The 24258-nt window shown below is 36.5% G+C and overlaps 1 protein-coding gene across 2 annotated transcripts in view; it reads right to left on the bottom strand.

Annotated features, from left to right (window-relative positions):
- Positions 1-20933, bottom strand: part of PIGK (phosphatidylinositol glycan anchor biosynthesis class K) — a 145757-nt gene extending 124824 nt beyond the window's left edge. The window contains exons 1-3 of one of the 2 annotated variants that reach the window (XM_007191754.2): positions 20804-20933; positions 17341-17394; positions 7835-7926 (exon numbers count right to left, since the gene is read on the bottom strand). In XM_007191754.2, the coding sequence (XP_007191816.1) occupies positions 7835-7926; positions 17341-17394; positions 20804-20896 (239 nt within the window). In that variant the 5' untranslated portion in view covers positions 20897-20933. The remainder of the gene's footprint in view (positions 1-7834; positions 7927-17340; positions 17395-20803) is intronic. The other variant, XM_007191755.2, reaches the window with a different exon arrangement.
- Between the last annotated feature and the right edge of the window lie 3325 nt (positions 20934-24258).

Consider the following 24258-nt stretch of genomic DNA (forward strand, 5'->3'; position numbering starts at 1 on the left):
CTTTTATCCCCAAATTTTCAAATATGAAAAGCTTTTGAAGAATAAAAAAAATTTTTATGGTACAAAGATTTTAAAGGAAAAAAACTGTCATTTAGATTTTACGGCTACCAAAAGAGAATTTACAGTCAAATTATTAAAATTAATAAGAGTTCAGTGAGTTGCTAGAACAAAAACCAACTGCATGAGCATCAGAAGTAAGAAAACGTATTTTTAAAGGGTACCACTTACAGTATCAACCAAAAAAATATGACAACTAAAAATTCTACCGAAAACTAAAAATTCAAAATTATAAAGCTTGGACTTCCCTGGTGGTGCAGTGGTTAAGAATCCGCCTGCCAATGCAGGCGACAGGGGTTCAAAACCTGTTCCAGGAAGATCCCACATGCCGCGGAGCAACTAAGCCCGTGCGCCACAACTACTGAGCCTGTGCTCTAGAGCCTGCAAGCCACAACTACTGAGCCGGTGTGCCACAACTACTGAAGCCTGCGTGCCTACAGCCCGTGCTCCGCAACAAGAGAAGCCACCCCAATGAGAAGCCCGCACATTGCAACAAAGAGTAGCTCCCGCTCGCCGCAACTAGAGAAAGCCCGCATGCAGCAATGAAGACCCAACGTGGCCAAAAATAAATAAATAAATAAATAAATAAATTTATTTTTAAAAAAAGCCAATATGTTTTAAAAAAACAAAAACAAAATTATAAAGCTTAGTTGAAAGATGTTAAACACATAATTAAATGTACATATACCTTATTCATAAATTGAATGATAAAATACCATAAAGAAGCCCATTCTCTCTAAATTAATCTAAAACTCACCGCATTGCAAATCAAAACCCCAAAAGGATTTTAAGAACTTGACAAGCTGACTGTAAGCTTAATATGGAAGAACAAGACCCCAAGACAATTCAAAAGAAGACCAAAGTCGAGGAAATCAAATTCCCAGATATGAAGATAGTGTCAGGAATGAAGACATTGTGGTATTGATGAAAAATAAGCATCTCTCACTTCTTCAACAGCCCAAAACCCTTCTATCTATTTACAAATCAATAAAGAAATTTCCCCTTTGCTCCATAAAACCCTTAATGGTCTCCTTAGTCTTGAATATGGATCTTATTATCTAAACATAAGAGCATGATAGCAGTGGCCAAAATGCTCCTTTTAGCATTGTCACTATTCTCCTCAGAGCACATTTCAGCTTCTTAACTATTCTAAACGTTCACCTATTCAAGATATTATGCACTTCACCAAGAACATCACGTGGAGTGGCAGACAGATCAGCTGCCAACGTGAGAATAAAATGACAGACTGCTCAGAATACTTAAGTATCTATATTCAAACACTATTATTTGTATTTTTACAAAGTATATGAGAAAAAATACTGTTGGGAAATGAGAGAAGACAAGAAGCAGAATACTCAAAGGCATGAGTTAATATTATCTTGACAACAACTATGATAATATATTACAAATTATTTACAAAGCATATTTACTACTGTTCTAGTCCTTTTGTTCACAAAAAAGGAGGTAAAATCATAAAATAAATATAGTAATAAAGTTTTAACTGTATATTTAATTATTGAGAAAATTTTATAAATTAACTAATGGTTTAAAAAATATCACTCCGTAACCTCCCTGTACAGGGTACTCTACAAAGTTCTACATAGTGACACAAAGGAAAGAAAGCTGTATGGGTAGGAAAGGACAGCACAGAGGATATTCTAAGTGCTCTAAGTGGGATGAATGGTTAAAAAAAAATAGAAATAGGAGTGAATAAATATTATGTAGTAGACATTGTAACAAATCAACAAATGAACATAGTAAGTTGTAATTAACAAAGCAGTAAAGACTGAACACTGGTTGAAATTTTTGGATTTTTTTAGAGAAACAGCAGTCACTGCAGGTTCTTAATCGTGGGAGTTAAAAGGTAAAAGCAGTGTCTGAGAAAGACAATTCTAACAGCTGTGTGTAGGATGGGCTGGAGGGGGAAAGAGACTAGAGACAGGGAATAAACAGCTACAAAGCTGCTGAAGTACAGAAGCATGAAGTACATGAAGCATGAAATCATGAAGACTTAGACAATAGTAAAAACTATGGAAAAAATAGGAAAATGGGAAGGTGCTCCTTATATTATTCAATTAATATGAATGATTTTCATAAGCACCACATTCAACATGTAGATATACATTTTTTAATTAAATAAGGTATAAATGATCAGTGTGCATTTTACCAACCTCTATAGGACTGTCATAAGAATAACATGAGATCATGTTATTAAAAGAATTCTCTAGTTGTAAATATTACATAAATGTTATCTGTTATAATTTCTTAGGGAGGAGATAGCTGTGAAATAATAGAAATGCTCCAGCCATAAAGTCCAAACACCTGAATCCAAATTCTGGTTCTATTATTTAACAGTGCCTTTAATGTACCTTAAGCAAGTCATTTAACCATTCTGAGTAACCCTTTTTAATATGCAAAAAGGGGGGGAGGGGATTCTCTCATAAAATTCAAGGAATAAATAATCCTTTATAAAATCCCTAACACAGTATCTGAATTATGGTGGACAGTGGAGAGTGAATGTGTGTTGCAGGGGGGATGGAGGAGGAGGCCAAAAATAGGGGTCCATTTTGGCTGACCTTATCAGAAAGTCACAAGCATCTCCAATGAACTGTAATAACCATGACTTTCTCCATATTATTTTAATGAGAAATTATACAGGAAAATTCCTGAAGTATCTTATTAATGTTCCACCGTACACAATATCTTCTTATGTATAAGATCAAATCCGCAGCAGAATAAAAAATAACTGTCAAAAGCTATATTACCAATCTGATTTTTAAAACAACAATTACAGGCAGTTAGTGATTTTTTTTCTTTTTTAATTTACAACATTACCAGAATTCACATTTCTACTTCTAATATTTATTACTTGAGAAAGAAGTTAAAAAGAATAAGAGACCAAAAACTCAAAAGTGCATTCTGAGGGAACTTAAACAGTAGGAAGATAGGGAATAACTTGTCTTCGGCAAGACTCTATAGACTTCTCATAGAAAGAAATGAATCTGAAGTTCCCTGGTGAGATCACCCCACCCATGGATCCCAAAAGCAGGAGTCAGGGAATAGTTTATAAAATCTACTATAGAGCACTTTTAGCTCAGTGCAGTTTAAGAATAAAGATCTAAAGAGACTATAAATAAGCAATATTCATATGTATTTCCTTTCTAACCTAGACCAATTAGGTTCCACTTAACTAGGGATTTTTAGCATACTATTCATTCATTCATTCATTCAACTCTGCACAATATATTAAAGAATGTACTGGGAGGAATACAAATACAGTATCAGAACCTACCTTGAAGAAATAAGATCAATACATACAAAAAAGTGCCATGATAGAAGTACAAATAAAATATTTATGCAAGAAGGATTGAGAAAGCTTTAGGGAATGTATGAAGTGAATTTGGGCATAGGAAAACTAGAAAGGAGGGTGGAAGGAAAAAACTGTAGACGGAAGGACCAGTGTAAGGCAATGACAGAGGCCAAAACAGAGACTTATAAGAAGGTATTGGCTAGAGCATAAGGAATTGAAATTAAATGATCAGAATATTAGATATGGACAGATTGCAAAAGCCTTGAGTTCCAGCATAAGGGATTTGAACTTTATTTTGCATACCCTAAGAATTTATGAGTAAGGGGAGATGAATAAAGGTTTAAATTAAGAATATTAATCTCACATAATGATTAAAATACAGAGTAAGGGAAAAAATAGTGTCAGAAAAGCTACTGGACCATCACTGAGTCGCTTTGCTGTACAGCATAAATTAACACAACATTGTAAATCAACTCTACTTCAATAAAAAAAATTAAAAAAAAAAAAAAGAAAAGCTACTGGATTTAACTATAGAAATAGTTTATCAGATAGGGATCGTTACGAAAACTCACATCCACCCAACTCGTAGCAGAGCTAAATCATATTTTAAGAAAAATTATATACACATTTAACTCCATAAACTTAATTCTTATGCATTGAGCCAAAAAAAATAAAAGGAAAGACAGACTTCATCCACCCTACTACTCAATGCATTTATTCCCCAAAGTAAACATGAGATGAAATGGGAGCTACAAGTCTACATTCCCTCGGTCTCAATTCCCACATGCCTCTCACAGCATGAGCATCACGATTCTAGTGTTAAAGATACGGCTATTTTTCATATAACATGTCCCTTAAAAGTAAGTGAACCACTTCATCAAATGTTCCACCAAAGAAAAAGAAAACAGTAATTTGCTCTAGCACTGCTCTAAAACTGCTATGTTAGACTTGATGAAAGATAATACTATATTGTGCTTTATGTGCTATTTAAGAAACTTCACAAGAAAAATTTTAGCTCAATTTTTGCTTCACATGCTGACTTTAGAACCTAAGCCCTGCTTAATGCCTTTTTACTTCCTCATCTTAAGCATTTAAAGCATACTGGAGGTAGCAAAACAGGGATTTAGTCCAGAACAAGTATTTGAGGACACAAAATTTCCTAAAAATAGTGAAATGTTTCAGGAAGCTAAAACCAGGCAAAGAAAAACAAAATCTCTGAGGGTGGGTAAGGTTACAGAAAGCATGGGCACAAAGTGCAAGACACCTGAACTCCATGGAACCTACGTATGAAAAGGATAATAGATAAGGTGGAGGGCAATTATGAACCGCTTATAAGCACGTCTTTTTATTTTCCCCCATAACCATTAAAATCCCCTCTCTGAATCAATATTTTGATACAGTATTATAAAATTCTGGCAGCTTATGTATTTAAAAGTCTTTTATAACATTAACATTTGCTAAAAACTAGACTAACACACTGTAGAAGACAAATGTTTTTACTTTTAAAGAACAGACTTGTGTTTGTTTTGCCTAACTGGTTAAAGTATTTCCAAGTCACAAGTTTATTTATGCAATACCTACTGAGCACCTACTATGTGCCAAGTACTGTGCTAGATGCTAGAAGTACAAAGTGAAATAAAATATAATTCTTGTTCCCTTCAAGGAGTTTATAATCTAATGAGGGAGACATACTATAATTAGTATAACCATGTTATAATCAAAGTACAGACAAAGGATACCATAAAAGCAAACAAGGAGGTCAAGAATACTTTTTTGAAGAAGTACTAAAGTAAATTTGGAAGGTCAGGTAGAAGTTACAGCTGTGCTTCCTGACTTCACTGTGCACCAGAACCACATATAGAGTTGATGTCTACGACTCACTTCAGATTTAGTGAATTAGAATCTCCAGGGGTGAAGCCGAGAAATCAGTATTTTTAACATGTACCTTGAGTGATTCAGAGTCACGGCCAGGTTTTGCTGGCAGTGAGCTAGAAGTATAGACAACCATTCCAGGCAAAGAGAATAGCTCAGTATAGTTGGAGTAGGTGAAATACAGACAGAAAATCGAAAAGAAATCAGAACAAGAGTACTGACACAATTAATGTGACATTTCAAACAGGATCTAAGGAATTGATGTGAACTTCCACAATAAAAGGCAGTCATCTGTGTCATGTGTTTCGGTAAATGATTTCTGACATGAACTAGCTTCTTATTGAAGTATATGGAAAAACTAAATGCAAATATTTTGCATTGCAAGACAAAGTAAAATGCTCCTTTTAAAAAGCAAATAAGGTAAAACAAAACAAAACAGAGCTCTACTCATAATTTTTATTCAATGCAGTGACCACTCATTTTTCTCAGGATACACAGCCTGAGAAGCTATGATATATGTCAGAAGCTAGGATAATACTGTTTTAACTTGAAAATGTTCCATAATGTATAAAATAAATTCAAACTGTATTTTGAAATTCAAGCTTTAAAACTGAAAACCACTCAATGATTTTAAGTTTCCAAACTGTTATTTCATAATAGTTTATTACTTTCTGACTAAAATTTACTTCTAATTATATTTTTATACTTAATTCCAGGTAGGAGTAAAGTGAGATAAGTCACCAAGAAGAGGGGTATTCACGATAACAGACTAAAAGCCAAATAGAATCTATTCTATTGATCGCTGTTTATTAAGTAACAAATGCTTTAAATCATCAACTGTTTCGATCCCCAATTCATTCTCCAACAAAGACTTCATAACCAGAGATGTAGACAGGAAAGCATTTGAAACAGGAATAAGCTTTTAAAGAATATTCTTCAGAAACCTAAGGACAAACCTACTAATTATTATATATAAAATACATCCTAGAGTTATATTCTATTTCTAAATAGTCCTTCTAAATCTTACTAAAATCATTTAAACATATCCTAATGACTTATAGACAGGACAAAGACTCATTTACCAAAGTGAAACCTACTGCCAAACCATGCATAGTAATTCCCTGAAGGAGCACATTGGGTATAGAAGCAATAGCAGTCAAAAATCAACAGACTAACCACATACACCTATTTGAGAACTAATTTACAAATAACAGTAATCAGCTAATTACAAGAATAATTCTTATACTTGATATAACAAATCATCCTTTCTCAGACTTAATTTAATGTACTTTTTAAAAATGGTATTACCAAGATGCCTTAACTTCCAGATGAAATACAGGAATTAAATTACAGCTCCGAGGCTATAGTTCTCAGCTTCTTAGGCTAAAATGATCTATTGACATAGACTGTAAGATAACTTTGTTTCCTGAGTCATGCCCTGCTTCCTTTCTTCTCCTGCAGCACTTTATACATATCTCTATTCACTTTACTCTAAGTACCTAAATCCTGCAAAGAAGGTAGTACCATCACCATGTAATAGCTGAGAAAATAGGCTTAGTATCATGAAATGATTAACCAAAATCAGCACTAAACCCAGATTTCAAACTCAGATCTGTTTAACTGCAAAGCTCTTTCCATACTGCCTCACAGGTAGAGAGGAACACAGGACTAAGTAAATCAAACCTAAGTAACTGAACTGACTGCAATTTCTTCTATAACTGCTTTGGAAGTAGCAAAAATAGATCTATCATATCTGACAAACCAAATGTAGAGGACAGGTATTTAGGGGTGGAGGTGTGGGAGTTCTGCTTAGTACCTGAGCTCCCTCATATAATTAGGGAATATACCACTTTATGAGTCTTCACAGAAGGTAGAGCCCCCCCCCCATAGAGAAGCTAACAATGCCACATAGTCATTCTTCTTGTCACCCCTGCAGCATGGACATGGGCACTTAATCTATATTCTGCCAACATGACATTCCCACCAAGGACTCTAAATTAAGAGCTAGAGACAGTAAGAAGCTGGGACGGCAAAGGTCAGATTTTGGCAGCAGGCCGCAGAAGCAACATTAAGTTTCCAAAGGCAATGGTAGCAGTAATGTAGTAGCTGAGTCTAGCCATCAGCAATTCAAGGTGCATTCCTATCACTGGACAGGTTTTATGCCATGATTTTTAGATATGTCTTTTCTGTTACGTAGTCTCTCTTGTTCCTGACTCTTTAAGGCCTCAGCCTTCCCAGCAATTTGGTAAACTAATCAATATGCTTTCAATAAATACCTTTTCTACTTGAATCGGTCAGAATTGCCTTCTGTTGCCTACAATTAAACCCAGACTGAAGCATTGAATAATTAAATAAATGACACTGAACAATTATACTTTATCAAATCTTTTTACCTTAGTGTTGATTGTTGCTTTATATAATTTGCCATTATGCTCTTAAGAACTATTTTATACATGATAGTTATGCTCTAACAACAACAAAATAACTTCAAATTAGGTTTCTTTATGTTTTTCAAAGCAACACAAAAACACAAATATAATATCTAACGGTGATTTTCACTGAGGATCAGAGTTAAGCTTTATTAAGAATACTTACCTGTCAGGAATACCTAGCCTCTTGACACTTCTATAAACAGAAAGAGTATTTGCAACATGTCGATAATTAAACCAGAATCGGGATGTACATACCTAAAGTAATAAAACAAATATATTATTTTTAGGAATCAAAATAAGCTACAGAGTTACAGAATTACTTCTCTTTAAGTAGGATATAGAGATGCCTAAAAAAAGAGTATGTCATAATCAGGACTAGAAACAGCAAAGCACATAAAGAGTTGTCAATAAAACCAATCTCTCTAGAAAAAGGTCTTTCATAACTAGTCTTAAAAAACATTCAGCTTGGGGCTTCCCTGGTGGCGCGGTGGTTGAGAGTCTGCCTGCTAATGCAGGGGACACGGGTTCGAGCCCTGGTCTGGGAAGATCCCACATGCCGCGGAGCGGCTGGGCCCGTGAGCCACAACTACTGAGCCTGCGCGTCTGGAGCCTGTGCCCCGCAGCGGGAGGGGCCGTGATAGTGAGAGGCCCGCGCACCGCGATGAAGAGCGGTCTCCGCACCGCGATGAAGAGTGGCCCCCGCTTGCCGCAACTAGAGAAAGCCCTCGCACGAACCGAAGACCCAACACAGCCAAAAATAAATAAATAAATAAATAAATAAAGTAGCTATAAAATAAATAAATAAATAAATAAATAAAAAGAAAAAAAGACAAATCATTTAAAAAAAAAAAAACATTCAGCTTAAGAGAAAACAAATCTTTGGGGAATTTAATCAAATACTGAACCAACTTAGTTACTCTCAATTTATGATTCTATAATGTTCCTATTTCTAAAATATTAAATTCTTTAGAACCAAAGACAATGCCCATAATCTCTTCACAGAATAGAAAAGAATATTAACTACATTGGGTTATATAATATTCCTTTCACTCTGGATTGCTTCCTAATTTTAGTTGTGAAAAACATAAGAAAGAGACTAAAAAAAGCATAGAAAACAGGTTTATATGCACATAAGGGAACGCATTATAAAGAAGCTGTTGAACAGAACAGAAAACTAGAAACGATTTCAACAAGTTTAACACTTAAAGACAAAGTGATCCCTAAAAAAGATAACAAAGATACTAGGAAAATCTAATGCCATGCCTCAAAAGTCAGCCCTCTCGAATGCTCATTCCAAACGAGAAACCAGAGACTGGGATCACTTGGTAATATATCTATCCACTAAGCATCCTCCTACCTCCTACCACACTGTTCTGCTGATAGTAAGTGTAATGACAGTCTTGAGAACACCACAAATGTTCTTGCCCCTGTAAATAGGACGGAACCACAAGACTTTTTTATTAAACTGAATTTCCAACCTGGAATCCAATAAGGAGAAGACTAAAATTCTTGACTACATAAAAAAATATGTAACATAAAATCCTAACAGAAATGAAAAACTTGAAATAATTATAACCCAATAAGAAAAAGATGAACAGCCCAATTTTGAAAAATGGGCAAAGGATGAGAGCAAGCATTTCATAAAAAAAGTATTAAAAATAGACAATAAAAGTCTTAAAGATGCTCAACTTCTGTCATAATATAAGAAAACATAAATCAGGTTTGTGATGTTTCTGTTGGGCTGAAGGCTTCCCTTAGCAGATTTCCAGCCACTGTGAGGATGGTAAATGGCTTTCAGCTCATGCTGAGTGGCTGCCTAGAGTCCTGTGCTGAGGAGGATTGTGAAGCGGGTCCAGGGACTGCAATGAAATCTGAGCACTGGCTTTCACTGGTGAGCAAAGGAGCTTCTGACTGGAGTCAAGATGGCGGAGTAGGAGGACGTAGAGTTCGTGTCTCCTCACAACTAGGGCACCTACCAGGTGCTGGTGGAGGATGTCAGACACCTAAGGGGACAGGAGGAATCCCTGCATTATCGGGCCAGAGGTCAGGCCTGATCTCCTGTGGTGGGAGTGCCAAGTCCAAACCACTGGACTATGAGAGAATCTCAGACCCCAGGGAATATTAATCAGTGTGAGCTCTCCCGGAGGTCCTCATCTCGGCACCAAGACCCAGCTCCACCCAACTGCCTGCAAACTCCAGTGCTGGACACCTCACACCAAACAACCAGCAAAAAAGGAACACAGTAGCACTCATCAAAAAAAAAAAAGAGAGATGACAAAAATATATGTTACAGATGAAGAAGCAAGGTAACCTACAAGACCAAATAAATGAAGAGGAAATAGGTAACCTACCTGAAAAAAAATTCACGGTAATGATAGTAAAGATGACCTAAAATCTCAGAAACAGAATGACAGCACGGATTAAGAAAATACAAGAAATGTTTAACAAGGACCTAGAAGAACTAAAGAACAAACAGTGATGAACAACACAATAACTGAAATGAAAAATACACTAGAAGGAATCAATAGCAGAATAATTGAAGCAGAACAAATAAGTGAGCTGGAAGACAGAATGGTGGCAATAACTGCCAAGGAGCAGAATAAAGAAAAAAGAATGAAGAGGAATGAGGACAGTCTCAGAGACCTCTGGGACAACATTAAACGCATCAACAGTCGAACTATAGGGGTCCAAGAAGAAGAAGAGAAAGAGAAAGCTCTGAGAAAATATTTGAAGAGATTATAGTTGAAAACTTCCCTAACACGGGAAAGGAAATAGCCACCCAAGTTCAGGAAGCACAGCAAGTCCCAGACAGTAAAAACCCGCGAGAAACACGCGAAGACACATATTAAACTAACAAAGATTAAATTCAAAGAAAAAATATTAAAAGCAGGAAGAGAAAAGCAACAAATAACATACAATGGAATCCCCATAAAGTTATCAGCTGATTTTTCAGCAGAAACTCTGCAGGCCAGAAGGGAGTGGCAGGACATATTTAAAGTGATGAAAGGGAAAAACCTACAACCAAGATTACTCTACCCAGCAAGGATCTCATTCAGATTTGATGGAGAAATAAAAAGCTTTACAGACAAGCAAAAGCTAAAAGAATTCAGCACCACCAAACCAGCTTTACAACAAATGCTAAAGGAACTTCTCTAGGCAGGAAACACAAGAGAAGAAAAACACCTACAATAACAAACCCGAAACAATTAAGAAAATGGTAATAGGAACATGCATATCGATAATTGCCTTGAATGTAAGTGGATTAAATGCTCCAACCAAAAGACACAGACTGGCTGAATGCATACAAAAACAAGACCCATATATATGTCTCTACAAGAGACCCACCTCACACCTAGGGACACATACACTCTGAAAGTGAGGGGATGGAAAAAGATATTCCATGCAAATGGAAATCAAAAGAAAGCTGTAGTAGCAATACTCATATCAGATAAAATAGACTTTAAAATAAAGACTGTTACAAGAGATAAGGAAGGACATTACATAATGATCAAGGGATCAATCCAAGAAGATATAATTATAAATATTTATGCACCCAACATAGGAGCAACTCAATACATAAGGCAAATGCTAACAGCCATAAAAGGGGAAACCAATACTAACACAATAATAGTGGGGGACTTTAACACCCCACTTACACCAATGGACAGATCATCCAGACAGAAAATAAATAAGGAAACAGAAGCTTTAAAGAACACAACAGACCAGGCAGACTTAACTGATATTTATAGGACATTCCACCCAAAAGTGGCAGAATACAATTTCTTCTCAAGTGCACACAGAACATTCTCCAGGATAGACTGCATCTTGGGTAACAAATGAAGCCTCAGTAAATTTAAGAAAACTGAAATTGTATCAAGCATCTTTTCTGACCACAATGCTATGAGATTAGAAATTAATTGCAGGAAAAAATCTGTTAAAAACACAAACACATGGAGGCTAAACAATATGCTACTAAATAACCAAGAGACCACTGAGCAATCAAAGAGGAAATCAGAAAATACATAGAAACAAATAACAGTGAAAACACAAGGACCCAAAACCTATGGGATGCAGCAAGAGCAGTTCTAAGAGGGAAATTTATAGCAATTCAATCTCACTTCAAGAAACAAGAAAAATCTCAAATAAACAATCTAACCTTACACCTAAAGCAACTTGGGAAAGAAGAACAAAAAAATCCCAAAGGTAGTAGAAGGAAAGAAATCATAGAGATCAGACAAGAAATAAATAAAATAGAAATGGGGCTTCTCTGGTGGCGCAGTGGTTGAGAATCTGCCTGCTAAGGCAGGGGACACAGGTTCAAGCCCTGGTCTGGGAAGATCCCACATGACGCGGAGCAACTGGGCCCATGAGCCACAACTACTGAACCTGCGCGTCTGGAGCCTGTGCTCCGCAACAAAAGAGGCCACGATAGTGAGAGGCCCGTGCACCGTGATGAAGAGTGGTCCCCGCTTGCTGCAACTAGAGAAAGCCCTAGCACAGAAATGAAGACCCAACACAGCCAAAAATAAATAAATAAAAATAAATAATTTTTTTAAAAAAAGAAATAAATAGGGCTTCCCTGGTGGCGCAGTGGTTGAGAATCCGCCTGCCAGTGCAGAGGACACGGGTTCGAGCCCTGGTCTGGGAAGATCCCACATGCTGCAGAGCGGCTGGGCCCGTGAGCCACAGTTGCTGAGCCTGCGCGTCTGGAGCCTGTGCTCCACAACGGGACAGGCCGCAATAGTGAGAGGCCTGCGCACCGCAATGAAGAGTGGCCCCCGCTTGCCACAACTAGAGAAAGCCCTCGCACGGAGGCGAAGACCCAACACAGCCATAAATAATAAATAAAAATTAAAAAAAAAAAAAAGAAAGAAATAAATAAAATAGAAATGAAGAAAACAATAGCAAAGATAAATAAAACTAAAAGTTGGTTCTTTGAGAAGATAAACAAGATTGATAAACCTTTAGCCAGACTCATCAAGAAAAAAAGGGAGAGGATTCAAATCAATAAAATTGGAAACAGAAAAGAAGAAATTACAACTGACACTGCAAAAATACAAAGGATCGTGAGAGACTACTACAAGCAACTATATGCCAATAAAATGGACAACCTGGAAGAAATGGACAAATTCTTAGAAAAGCACAACCTCACGAGACTGAACCAGGAAGAAACCGAAAATATAAACAGACCAATCACAAGTAATGAAATTGAAAATGTAACTAAAAATCTTCCAACAAACAAAAGTCCAGAACCAGATGACTTCACAGGTGAATTCTATCAAACATTTAGAGAAGAGCTGACACCTATCCTTCTCAAACTCTTCCAAAAAATTGCGGAGGGAGGAACACTCCCAAACAAGTTCTATGAGGCCACCATCACCCTGACACCAAAACCAGACAAAGATATCACAAAGAAAGAAAATTAGACACCAATATCACTGATGAACATAGATGCAAAAACCTCAACAAAATATTAGCAAACAGAATCCAACAACATATTAAAAGGATCATACACCATGATCAAGTGGGATTTATCCCAGGGATGCAAGGATTCTTCAATATAGGTAAATCAACCAATGTGATACACCATATTAACAAATTAAAGAATAAAACCATATGATCATCTCAATAGATGCAGAAAAATCTTTTGACAAAATTCAACACCCATTTATGATAAAAACTCTCCAGAAAGTGGGCACAGAGGAAACCTACCTCAACATAATAAAGGCCATATATGACAAACCCACAGCAAAGATCATTCTCAATGGTGAAACACTGAAAGCATCTGCTCTAAGATCAGAAAAAAGACAAGGATGTCCACTCTCGCCACTATTATTCAACATAGTTTTGGAAGTCCTAGCCATGGCAATCAGACAAGAAAAAGAAATAAAAGGAATATAAATTGGAAAAGAAGAAGTAAAACTGTCACTGTTTGCAGATGACATGATACTATACATAGAAAATCATAAAGATGCCACCAGAAAACCACTAGAGCTAATCAGTGAATTTGGTAAAGTTGCAGGATACAAAATTAATGCACAGAAATATGTTGCATTCTTATACACTAACAACGAAAGATCAGAAAGAGAAATTATGGAAACTATCCCATTTACCATCACAATAAAAAGAATAAAATACCTAGGCATAAACCTATCTAAGAAGGCAAAAGACCTGTACTCAGAAAACTATAAAACACTGATGAAAGAAATCAAAGATGACACAAACAGATGAAGAGATATACCATGTTCTTGGATTGGAAGAATCAATATTGTGAAAATGACTATACTACCCAAAGCAATCTACAGATTCAATGTGATCCCTATAAAATTACCAATGGCATTTTTCACAGAATTAGAACAAAAAATTTTACAATTTGTATGGAAACACAAAAGACCCCAAATAGCCAAAGCAATCTTGAGAAAGAAAAATGGAGCTGGAGGAATCAAGCTCCCTGACTTCAGACTATACTACAAATCTACAGTAATCAAGATAGTATGGTACTGGCACAAAAACAGAAATATAGATCAATGGTACAGGATAGAAAACCAAGAGATAAACCCATGCACCTATGGTCACCTAATCTATGACAAAGGAGGCAAGGATATATACAATGGAGAAAAGACAGTCTCTTCATAAGTGGTGCTGGGAAAACTGGATAGCTACATGTAAAAGAATGAAATTAGAACACTACCTAATACCATACACAAAAATAAACACAAAATGGATTAAAGACCTAAATGTAAGACTTGACACTATAAAACTCTTAGAGGAAAACATAGGAAAAACACTCTATGACATAAATCACAGCAAGATCCTTTTTGACCCACCTCCTAGAGAAATGGAAATAAAAATAAACAAATGGGACCTAATGAAACTTAAAAGTTTTTGCACAGCAAAGGAAACCACAAACAAGAAAAAAGACAACCCTCAGCATGGGAGAAAATATTTGCAATCAAAGCAACCGACAAAGGATTAATCTCCAAAATATACAAACAACTCATGCAGCTCAGTATCAAAAAAACAAACAACCCAATCCAAAAATGGGTAGAAGACCTAAATAGACATTTCTCCAAAGAAGACATACAGGTGGCCAAGAGGCACATGAAAAGATGCTCAACATCACTAATTATTAGAGAAATGCAAATCAAAACTACAGTGAGGTATCACCCCGCACCGGTCAGAATGACCATCATCAAAAAATCTACAAACAATAAATGCTGGAGAGGGTGTGGAGAAAAGGGAACCCTCTTGCACTGTTGGTAGGAATGTAAACTGATACAGCCAGTATGGAGAACAGTATGGTGGTTCCTTAAAAAACTAAAAATAGAACTACCATATGACCCAGCCATCCCACTACTGGGCATATACCCTGAGAAAACCATAATTCAAAAAGAGTCATGTACCAAAATGTTCATTGCAGCACTATTTACAATAGCCAGGACATGGAAGAAACCTAAGTGTCCATAGACAGATGAATGGATAAAGAAGATGTGGCACATATATACAATGGAATATTACTCAGCCATAAAAAGAAACGAAATTGAGTTATCTGTAGTGAGGTAGATGGACCTAGAGTCTGTCACACGGAGTGAAGTAAGTCAGAAAGAGAAAAACAAATATCGTATATTAATGCATATATGTGGAATCTAGAAAAATGGTACAGATGAACCTATTTGCAGGGCAGGAATAGAGACGCAGACGTAGAGAACGGATGTGTGGACATGGGGGGAAAGGGAGGGTGGGATGAATTGGGAGATTAGGATTGACATATATACACTATCATGTGTAAAACAGATAGCTAGTGGGAACCTGCTGTATAGCACAGGGAGCTTAGCTTGGTGCTCTGTGATGACCTAGATGGGTGGGATGGGTGTTGGGGGGAGGGAGGTCCAAGAGGGAGGGCATATGTGTATACATATAGCTGATTCACTTCGCTGTACAGCAGAAACTAACACAACATTGTAAAGTAGTTATACAACAATTAAAAAAAACATAAATTGATAAGTATCCAAAAGTCTGACAATTCGTACTATTGGCAAGGGTATTGTCATACCCTTCCCAATAGTATGAGGGCAAATACTATAGATATGAGGACAAAACACTCATATCCTATTTATGGGAATGTGAACTAATATAAACCTTCTAAGAGGGTTATTTGCAACATATATCAAGTTTGAAAATGTACTTATTTTTTGATTTAGCTCATGTAAGCATGCAAAAATATGTGTTCAAGGATTTTCACTATAATATTGCTTACATTAGCAAAAATCAAACCCAAAAAGCTAGAAACAAAATCACTACCCATCAGTATTATTTTTTTTAACCATGAGTATGGATTATCTTTGTAACTTTTTTTATTAAACAGAGACAAAAATGCTTTATTCAAAGCAGATCCTGAAACTAAAATAGAATCCGATTTTCCTTCTATCTCCCTCTGGTGGCAAGTTTTCTCAATCATATTACAAGAGCAAAGGGGCATTTCATTTACCTCTGATCATCTAGTCAAGACTAAAATTAATTCAAACTGGGAGAAAAAACATATATATATATATATACATATATATATATATACACACACACACACACATACATATTTTCTTTAATTTGAACTACATAACATTTAAAGGAATGTACGTTTTATACTTTCAACTTGGCCCTGGTCAAATTTCATAATTTTCCACTTAAGAAAGTACAATTTATTGAAGTATCACTCTACTAAGTCTGAGTTAATGTGTAAAATATTGCACAAAACATGAAAACTGCAGTTGTCAAGTACTCAGAAGTAATTTTTTCACCCTCTATTTCTCATCTGAGACCTAGGTTGCTGAGATTAGAGAGGGGCTCAGTTAAAGGTTTCCCAGAACAAGGAAGACTTCAATGTGTGTGTAGTATAAGCTAATAGGCTCCTATTCTAAAAGATGAGCCCTTTGGCAATTAGCTGTCTGCACATAGGCAGTTATTCCCTCTTTTAAGAATTCCTATAGAGAGACTAATTGGAAGTGCCCTTAGTTTCCTATAGAGCAAGTTATCCTCTCAAATTGGTGGATCATGGCCTGCCTCCTCATAGTTTTCCCCAATTTAAGTGGTCACTGAAAACCTATCTCCTTATCATGAGCAGCTTTTGTTCAATTCCGTCATAAAATCTCTTATGAGGCAGTAGCATATAAAAGGTTTTTGTTCCTGAAGAACAAGAAAATGAGTCATGAACCCATGTTGCTATTCTATTTAATCACAGTAACATAAAATTAATTTGTCTTCTAAACTTTTCTGTATAACTTGAATTTTCTATAATGATCATTTATTTTTTAAACAAAAAAACAATTAAAAAATAAAAACAAGATAGCCAAAGTAGAGAGTATCTATAAACATATTACAGATAAGAAATACAATTACTAGTTTCCATCATTAAAATAACTCTACACTTTATAAAATGCTCCCTTTCACAATAGGATCCCTAATTTATTTTTCCATGTGTTTACACATCACCACTTGACAGACACACTGAAGACAAAGGATATTAGTTGATGTGATCAATTTAAAATATAGCCATATCAAAATAATTTCTGTTATAAGATATAAATTTTATTTTCAAGAATTTGATTCACACAAAATTTCTCAGATACACATCTAATGTAAACAACGAGGTATACCTTTATAGAATACACTTACCAAAACTGCCCAGTTGTTCGTATGGCCACTTCTAAAGAACTGTTCTGCTTGATCCTATTAGTCAAATAATAGCAAAAAGCTTAAAAGAAAGTCACATTTCCCAGAATAAAGACTGATAAAGGACAGTTAAGATTCACGGAGTTTTTACAGTTGTAATAACATTAAGCCATCATTGTGCAAGTTTATAAATATTCTAGTATCTGACCTTATGAAAGACGAAATAGTTTTATTTTGGGGGAGCGGGAGGCTACTGCAAGAGGGGCTTTTTGTTTTTAAACATTTTATCTCAAATGCAGTCAGCTCTTCCTCACGCTTCTCATTTTCCATTCAATCTTCAAATTGTGAATGACTTATTTCATTTCTTCTTTCACATATATAAATACCCTTCCTGCTGAAATTTCATTCAATATTTGCTCCTACTCTGTGCTGAGTGCTTCCTATTATTTTATTTTAACTCACCAATATATGTGATTAAACACATTCTCTAGCATACTTCCATATACCATTTTGCTAATCTGTTAAAGTCTGAATTATATTTACCATCATGGAACATTAAAAACCTCAGCATCCAATACCATCCAGACACCTAATGAATATGACTTTTATTATATATTAAAATAATAGTGAATATAAACCATAATGATTTCAGATCTGCCCCTAAACAGTATTAATTACTACAACAGTCAGACTGCCTGGATTCAAATCTGGACCCTACTACTTACTAGCTGTATAAACTTAGGAAAGCTGCTTAATTTCTCTGTACTTCCATTTCCCCACCTATAAAATGGTAACATTACCTGACTCACAGAATGTAGGAATGGTGACTAGAACATAGTAATTGTGTAACAAATATTAGCTGTTTTAATTTTCAGCTGGCAAGAAAATTTCAGAAAGAATGAAATAAAAAATTCACTCAGTGTGTGTGTGCATATGTGTGTGTGTGTGTGTGTGTGTGTGTGTGGGTGAGCGCCATATATACATTTCTTTTTAAACTTTCTCAACAGCTGCATAGATGCTAAAGAAAGCAATGTGCTATAGTGGTTTAGGAATTTGAAGATCTGGCTGTGAGACTGGGGTTAAGTCATTTAGCTCTTTAGACTTGATTTTCCTCATGTAGAAATGGGAGTTGACCCGATAACCTCTAATGTCCCTTCCAGCTCCAAAATCCTCACATCATTAAGACTTCAGTGAAAAAATTGAGATGGCAAAACTCTTTTGTGATTGTTTAGACAATATGGACACTGGAAAGTTATTCATTCATTCTACACATAGTTAGTGGAGCACCTATTATGTGCCAGGTACCGTGTAATGTACAGTGATGCAAAAAAGTCACTAAAAAGCATGCTGCTTTCTCTCAAGAATCCCAGAGTTCAATAAAGAAGACAAGCATGCAAACATATTACACTACTATGTAACATTCATTCATTCATCACATTCATTGGGTACCATGTGCCGGTCCCTGTTCAGTGCTCAGAATACAATGATGGGCAAAAACAGTGCTAGTACTTGCCTCCAAAGAGGTTACTATCCAACTTGATAGACATACATTAAGCAGATAAGGACAAACTACAAATTCTATAAAGGTAAGATATACAGTATCATAAAAGAGTATAATAGGGGGACCTAACCTGATCAGGGAATGGGAGGGGGAAGGGCAAGCAGGGATGTCAGGGAAGGTTTCTCTAGAGAAGTGACATTTGGTTAGGATCCAAAAGTTAATGAGAAGAGGGAAGATAATTCCAGACAGAGGGAACATGAGCCCTAATGGCAGAAGGAAGCTTAAAAATTTCTAGAAACTGAAAGATTAGCATAACTAGAAGTTTGAAAACGAGAGAGAGGGAGAGAGAACTGGAGGTGTAGGCAGGAGCCAAAGAATGCAAGGCCTTGTTTATGGGTAATAATCAAGATTTAGTTCTTTATCCTTAAAGCACCATTAAGGTATATACGGGTGACATGATCGGATTTGCATATTTAAAAGTTACTCTGGTTGCAGCTTTGAGAACAGACTGGAAAGAAAAAAGAATGACTTGAGCCAGACCAATTAGGCAGCTATTTTCCTCTAAGTGAAAGATGATGTAATAATAAAGTACAAAGCATACATGGGTTATAAGAGACGAGTGCTACACTAGCTAAGTGCACAAATTACAACAGTAAAGGCAAAAGTAAAGGATAGGGAAAGATTCTACAGAGGTTAGCTTTTATTGCATTTAGTAAATGAGCAAACAGAAGAAACTGGAGGAATAAAACATGGTAATGTAAAAAAGCACAACTGTGTAACTACAGAAAAGGGTAATGGTATCCAAAATGAAGTATACAAAATAACCTGCTAGAATAAATAAGGAAAATAGAACTTCTATATATATTTACATTATCTAAACAATATGCTTTATAAATACTGAATATATAAATTAGCAATAATTCATAAAGAGAAAGAGGGAGTGCATTCTCTCTTTTTTAACTGGTAGGGGTGTGTATTCAAAAAGTTTTGAGCCGCTGGTCTAAGCTCAAGGTCTGAGATGGTGGGGAGAATGGGGTCCTATATGAAGACTGGAAAAGTCTCTGCCTAGAGACCAGATCATGATGTTTAGACTTTACTCTGTATGCAATGAAAAAAATACTGCAAAGATTCAATCAGAAGAATAACCTGATCAGGTTTACATTTGATGAAGACTAAAGTAAGGGAGTTTGGAAGCCTGGAGAAAAAAGATAAAGTTATTGCAATAATCTAAGCAAGAAATGACCAGGGCCTGCATTAAGCCAGTCGAACTGGACAGTCGAAAGCAATTTTAAAAGTTCAGAACATATAATTTAGTGATGATTAAAATGTGAAATAAAGAGAGGAGTTAATTTTTAAAAACCCTAGGTTTCTAGCTTAGGAGCAACCCCATAGGAGGTGGGGTAGGCAGAATATAAAACTTTGGACACAAATTGTCAACTGCCTGCTGACTATCTGGGCCCCTAAGCCAGCTGGATATTCTGAAAAACGATGCTAGAGATGTAGGCTGCAGAACTGGACGAAGGTATTATCAGAGTACAGGGGATAGTAAAAGCTTTGTAACGCGCCAGAACGTAGTGTGAGCCAAAAATAAAACACCGTATCCATCTGACTCCTATTAAAGGGGAGCGTGGTAGTTTGGTAGCAGGGAAGTAGGTGCGGCACTCATGCGCTGACCTTTCACCTGCTAGGGACTGCAACCTCGTCTGAGCAAAGGATCAGGCCCTCCCCCGCCGCCCAGGACTTGATTCTTTTCATTCACCGTTTTAAAAGGCTGAAACAGACGGACACTGTCCTATCCCGTCCCCTGCGACACCCTCCCCACAGCCCATTCAGCCTAGGAAGAGGCTAGTGGGTGACTCCAGAAGGCTTCCCTCGGCGGCTGTGTATCGGACATCTGCTGGGCGCTGACAGCCAGGCCACAGCTGTCCCCCCAGGGCCCTGTCGCTCAGAGGGCCTGACTCCTACCTCGATCTGACTAGCGGCCAAGCTGCCGAAGGGCAAGAGCAGTAACCCTACCAGGGTAGTGAAACCCCGGCCGAGAAAACAGGTGTCGACCATGTTTGCCGGCGTCAGCCTCGCGCCCCTGGAGGGGCGGAGCGAGTGCCGTAAAGCAGCGCGGGGCAGGGTTTTGCGTAGTTTTGTTTTGTTTTGTTTTTTTCTTTGCGACGCCTGCCCCGCCTCCTGGCCCCTCGCCCGCCTTTAGAAGCCAGCGCTTCCGCAGACCTTGAGTTTCCCGGGTAACTGGGGCACGGTGGATGAAGGACGTGGATACTTTATCTTGACTACGTTTTTGATTTTTATGTCGTAAAATGGATGTAACATTTTTAAAGTTTTTTGAAAGGTGAGAGAGAAAAACGTGTGAACCCATAAACTTTAAGAAATTATTTCCTTTTTCGCGTAGGGCTGCCAATTCTTTGACTATATGAAGCATGATGTGGTGGGAAGAGTAAGCTTTGGGGCACAAAAAGATGAGTAATTGGATCAGTTACAAATGAAAAGATGGGTGAGTGCTGCAACTAACAGGCTTGGGGTCTATTACCTATTAAAAGTATGAACATGGAGAAATTAGTGAAATTTTTGTTTCTTCTGTAATTAGAGAGCTAAGACATCTCAGAGTATGAGGATTTAATAAGATCCTGTGTATTCATTCCATTATGTTCATTATATGCATTTAAATTCTGCTTTGCATCTAGCACGACATTAACATGTGTTTATGCTGCTTCCTAATCTTCATAAATTTAACATTTAATGGTAACATGGAATTCTTATGCCTCAGCCAAAGTAATTGCCCTTCTTTGGGGCAATACAAAGTCTCAACGTTTTACTATTAAAATAATATTGTAAAGAGTATCTTTGGGTATTGGCTTTTTACACTTGCGAATTACTTTCTTTGGATAATTTGCCTGGAGTAGGAATGTTGAGTCAAAGGATACAAAAGTTTTGGTGGCTATGAATGATGTTGCTCTCCAAAGTGTACAAATCTACAGTGCCATCAAAATACGCAACCTAAGACTAAATTATACCATTTTTTTCTAAATTCCTTGGGATAAAATGTTACCTCAAGGTTGTTATACTTCTAATTCTTTAATTACTATCAAGATCTGATGTCTTGTGTTTATAAAATATCTGTACGTCCTCTGATGTAAATTTTATGTTCATAGATTTGTTTTACATATGAATTTGAATGATATCTTTATAAAGAAGTGACATTGACCCTAGCCATATTTTATGCTATTGCTTTCCCAGTCTCTTGTCTCTCTTTCCATTTTGTTTCTCTTGCTTTTGCACTTTGTGATATCTTTAATGTTAGGTAGTCAAATTTCAGGCTTTCTCTTGTGAAGACAAGAAAGTTAGCACACTACCACCATGTCTTGTACCTGAATGCCTCAAGTTTATTTAGGTCTCAGATCAAAAATTTTATTTTCTTTTAATTTTATATTTAACTCTTCAACTATCTGGAATATATTTTGGTATATTCTATAAGATGTTTTAATATGTTGACTACTGCTGCATAACAAACCACCCAAAACTTTGTGGTGTGTCCACACCCAGAGACACAAGGATGTAGAAACAGGGAGACATGATTCTGTGGGAGCCATTGCCATAATGATCTACCAGTACTTTTATCAAAATTGGTATTTAATTATCCAGTATAATTTTCTACATAATGCTTACCTTTCTTATTGACTCATGATATCTCTTGTATTAAATTCGTACAAGAAATAGAATATTTCTAGACTCTGTTCTCTTCAATTAAAATAGGTGTCTAGTTTGGGACCAGAACCATGTTTTTTTTTAAATATTTATTTATTTATTTTTATTTTTGGCTGCGTCGGGGCTTAGGTACAGCACATGGGTCTTTCGTTGAAGGGTGCGGGCTTCTCTCTAGTTGTGGTGAGCAAGCTTCTCTCTAGTTGTGGTGCACAGACTCCAGAGCACGTGGGCTCTGTAGTTGCAGCACACAGGCTCTCTAGTTGTGGCGTGGGCTCAATAGCTGCAGCTCACGGGCTCAGTTGCCCCACAGCATGTGGGATCCCAGTTCCCCGACCAGGATTGAACCCGCGTCCCCCGCATTGGAAGGCAGACTCTCAACCACTGGAACACCGGGGAAGTCCCCCATGTTATTTTAATTATTGTTGCTTTTAATATGTTTTTATATTTGGCCATTAGGGCTAACCATTTCAGTACACTTCATTTTTCATGAAATTCTTTGATGACTTTGCCTGGTAATTTTCCAACTGAATTTTATAGTACTTCTTTCAATTTATAAAAAAAATAATACTATTTGGGTTTTTTCAATGGGATTATGAAAAATCTGTTAATAAATTTGAGAGAAGCTGACATCTTTATCATATTTAGTCTCTCATTCAGGAAGATGGTAGTTTCATTTATTTGTGGTTCCTTTTTTAAATTTCTCAGTAAAACTTTAAGTCAGAGGTCACTAAATTAAGCTACTTCATAAGCATTTTTAACATTTGTTATTCTTAATGGATGTCCTTTTCATTATGTAGGCAATATATATATAAATGATTATAAATAATATCTATAATATTATGTATTCTGTTCAGTTATTGTTGGGATGCAGGTCATATTTTGTGTCCAACTGCTTTTTCATTATTTTAATAAGAATTATTTAATTATCTTAATATTCAAAATTATTTAAAACTTTTGTTTCACAAATTGTTTTGGCTTTCCTAGTTTTACAGTAATGTTATCTGCAAATTATCTTTTTGTCTCTTCCTTTCCAGTATTATTTCTTGTATTGTATCTTGTATCAATATTTCATTTTCATGGCTTATGTTATGGCTTAATATTAATATATTACTTGCAGAAGATTTTCTTGTTTCATTTTAATTTTAAAAGAATGGCTTTGACACTTTTCCATTAAGTCTGTCATTAGCTCTTGGATTTGAGTAAATACTCATTGTTATGTGAAAGAAGTAGATTTCTATTTCTCTTTTTTCGTTGAACCACTGATTTTCAAGTATGGGGTGGCCAGCTTCAGACCTTAATGCAGGACACATGAGCAGTTTTAAACACTACTCAAAGTGGGAAATAATAATTTTTTAATCTGTTAATATGTGAAATAGCATAGTTTAAAATTTGGTTAGGGGCTTCCCTGGTGGCGCAGTGGTTGAGAATCTGCCTGCCAATGCAGGGGACACGGGTTCGAGCCCTGGTCTGGGAGGATCCCACATGCCGCGGAGCAACTAGGCCCGTGAGCCACAATTACTGAGCCTGCGCGTCTGGAGCCTGTGCTCCGCAACAAGAGAGGCCGCGATAATGAGAGGCCCGCGCACCGCGATGAAGAGTGGCCCCCACTTGCCACAACTAGAGAAAGCCCTCGCACAGAAACGAAGACCCAACACAGCCATAAATAAATAAATAATTAAATAAATAAACCCAAAGTTTAAAAAAAA

This window comes from Balaenoptera acutorostrata, chromosome 1, assembly GCF_949987535.1.
Source record: "Balaenoptera acutorostrata chromosome 1, mBalAcu1.1, whole genome shotgun sequence".
Lineage (NCBI taxonomy): Eukaryota > Metazoa > Chordata > Mammalia > Artiodactyla > Balaenopteridae > Balaenoptera > Balaenoptera acutorostrata.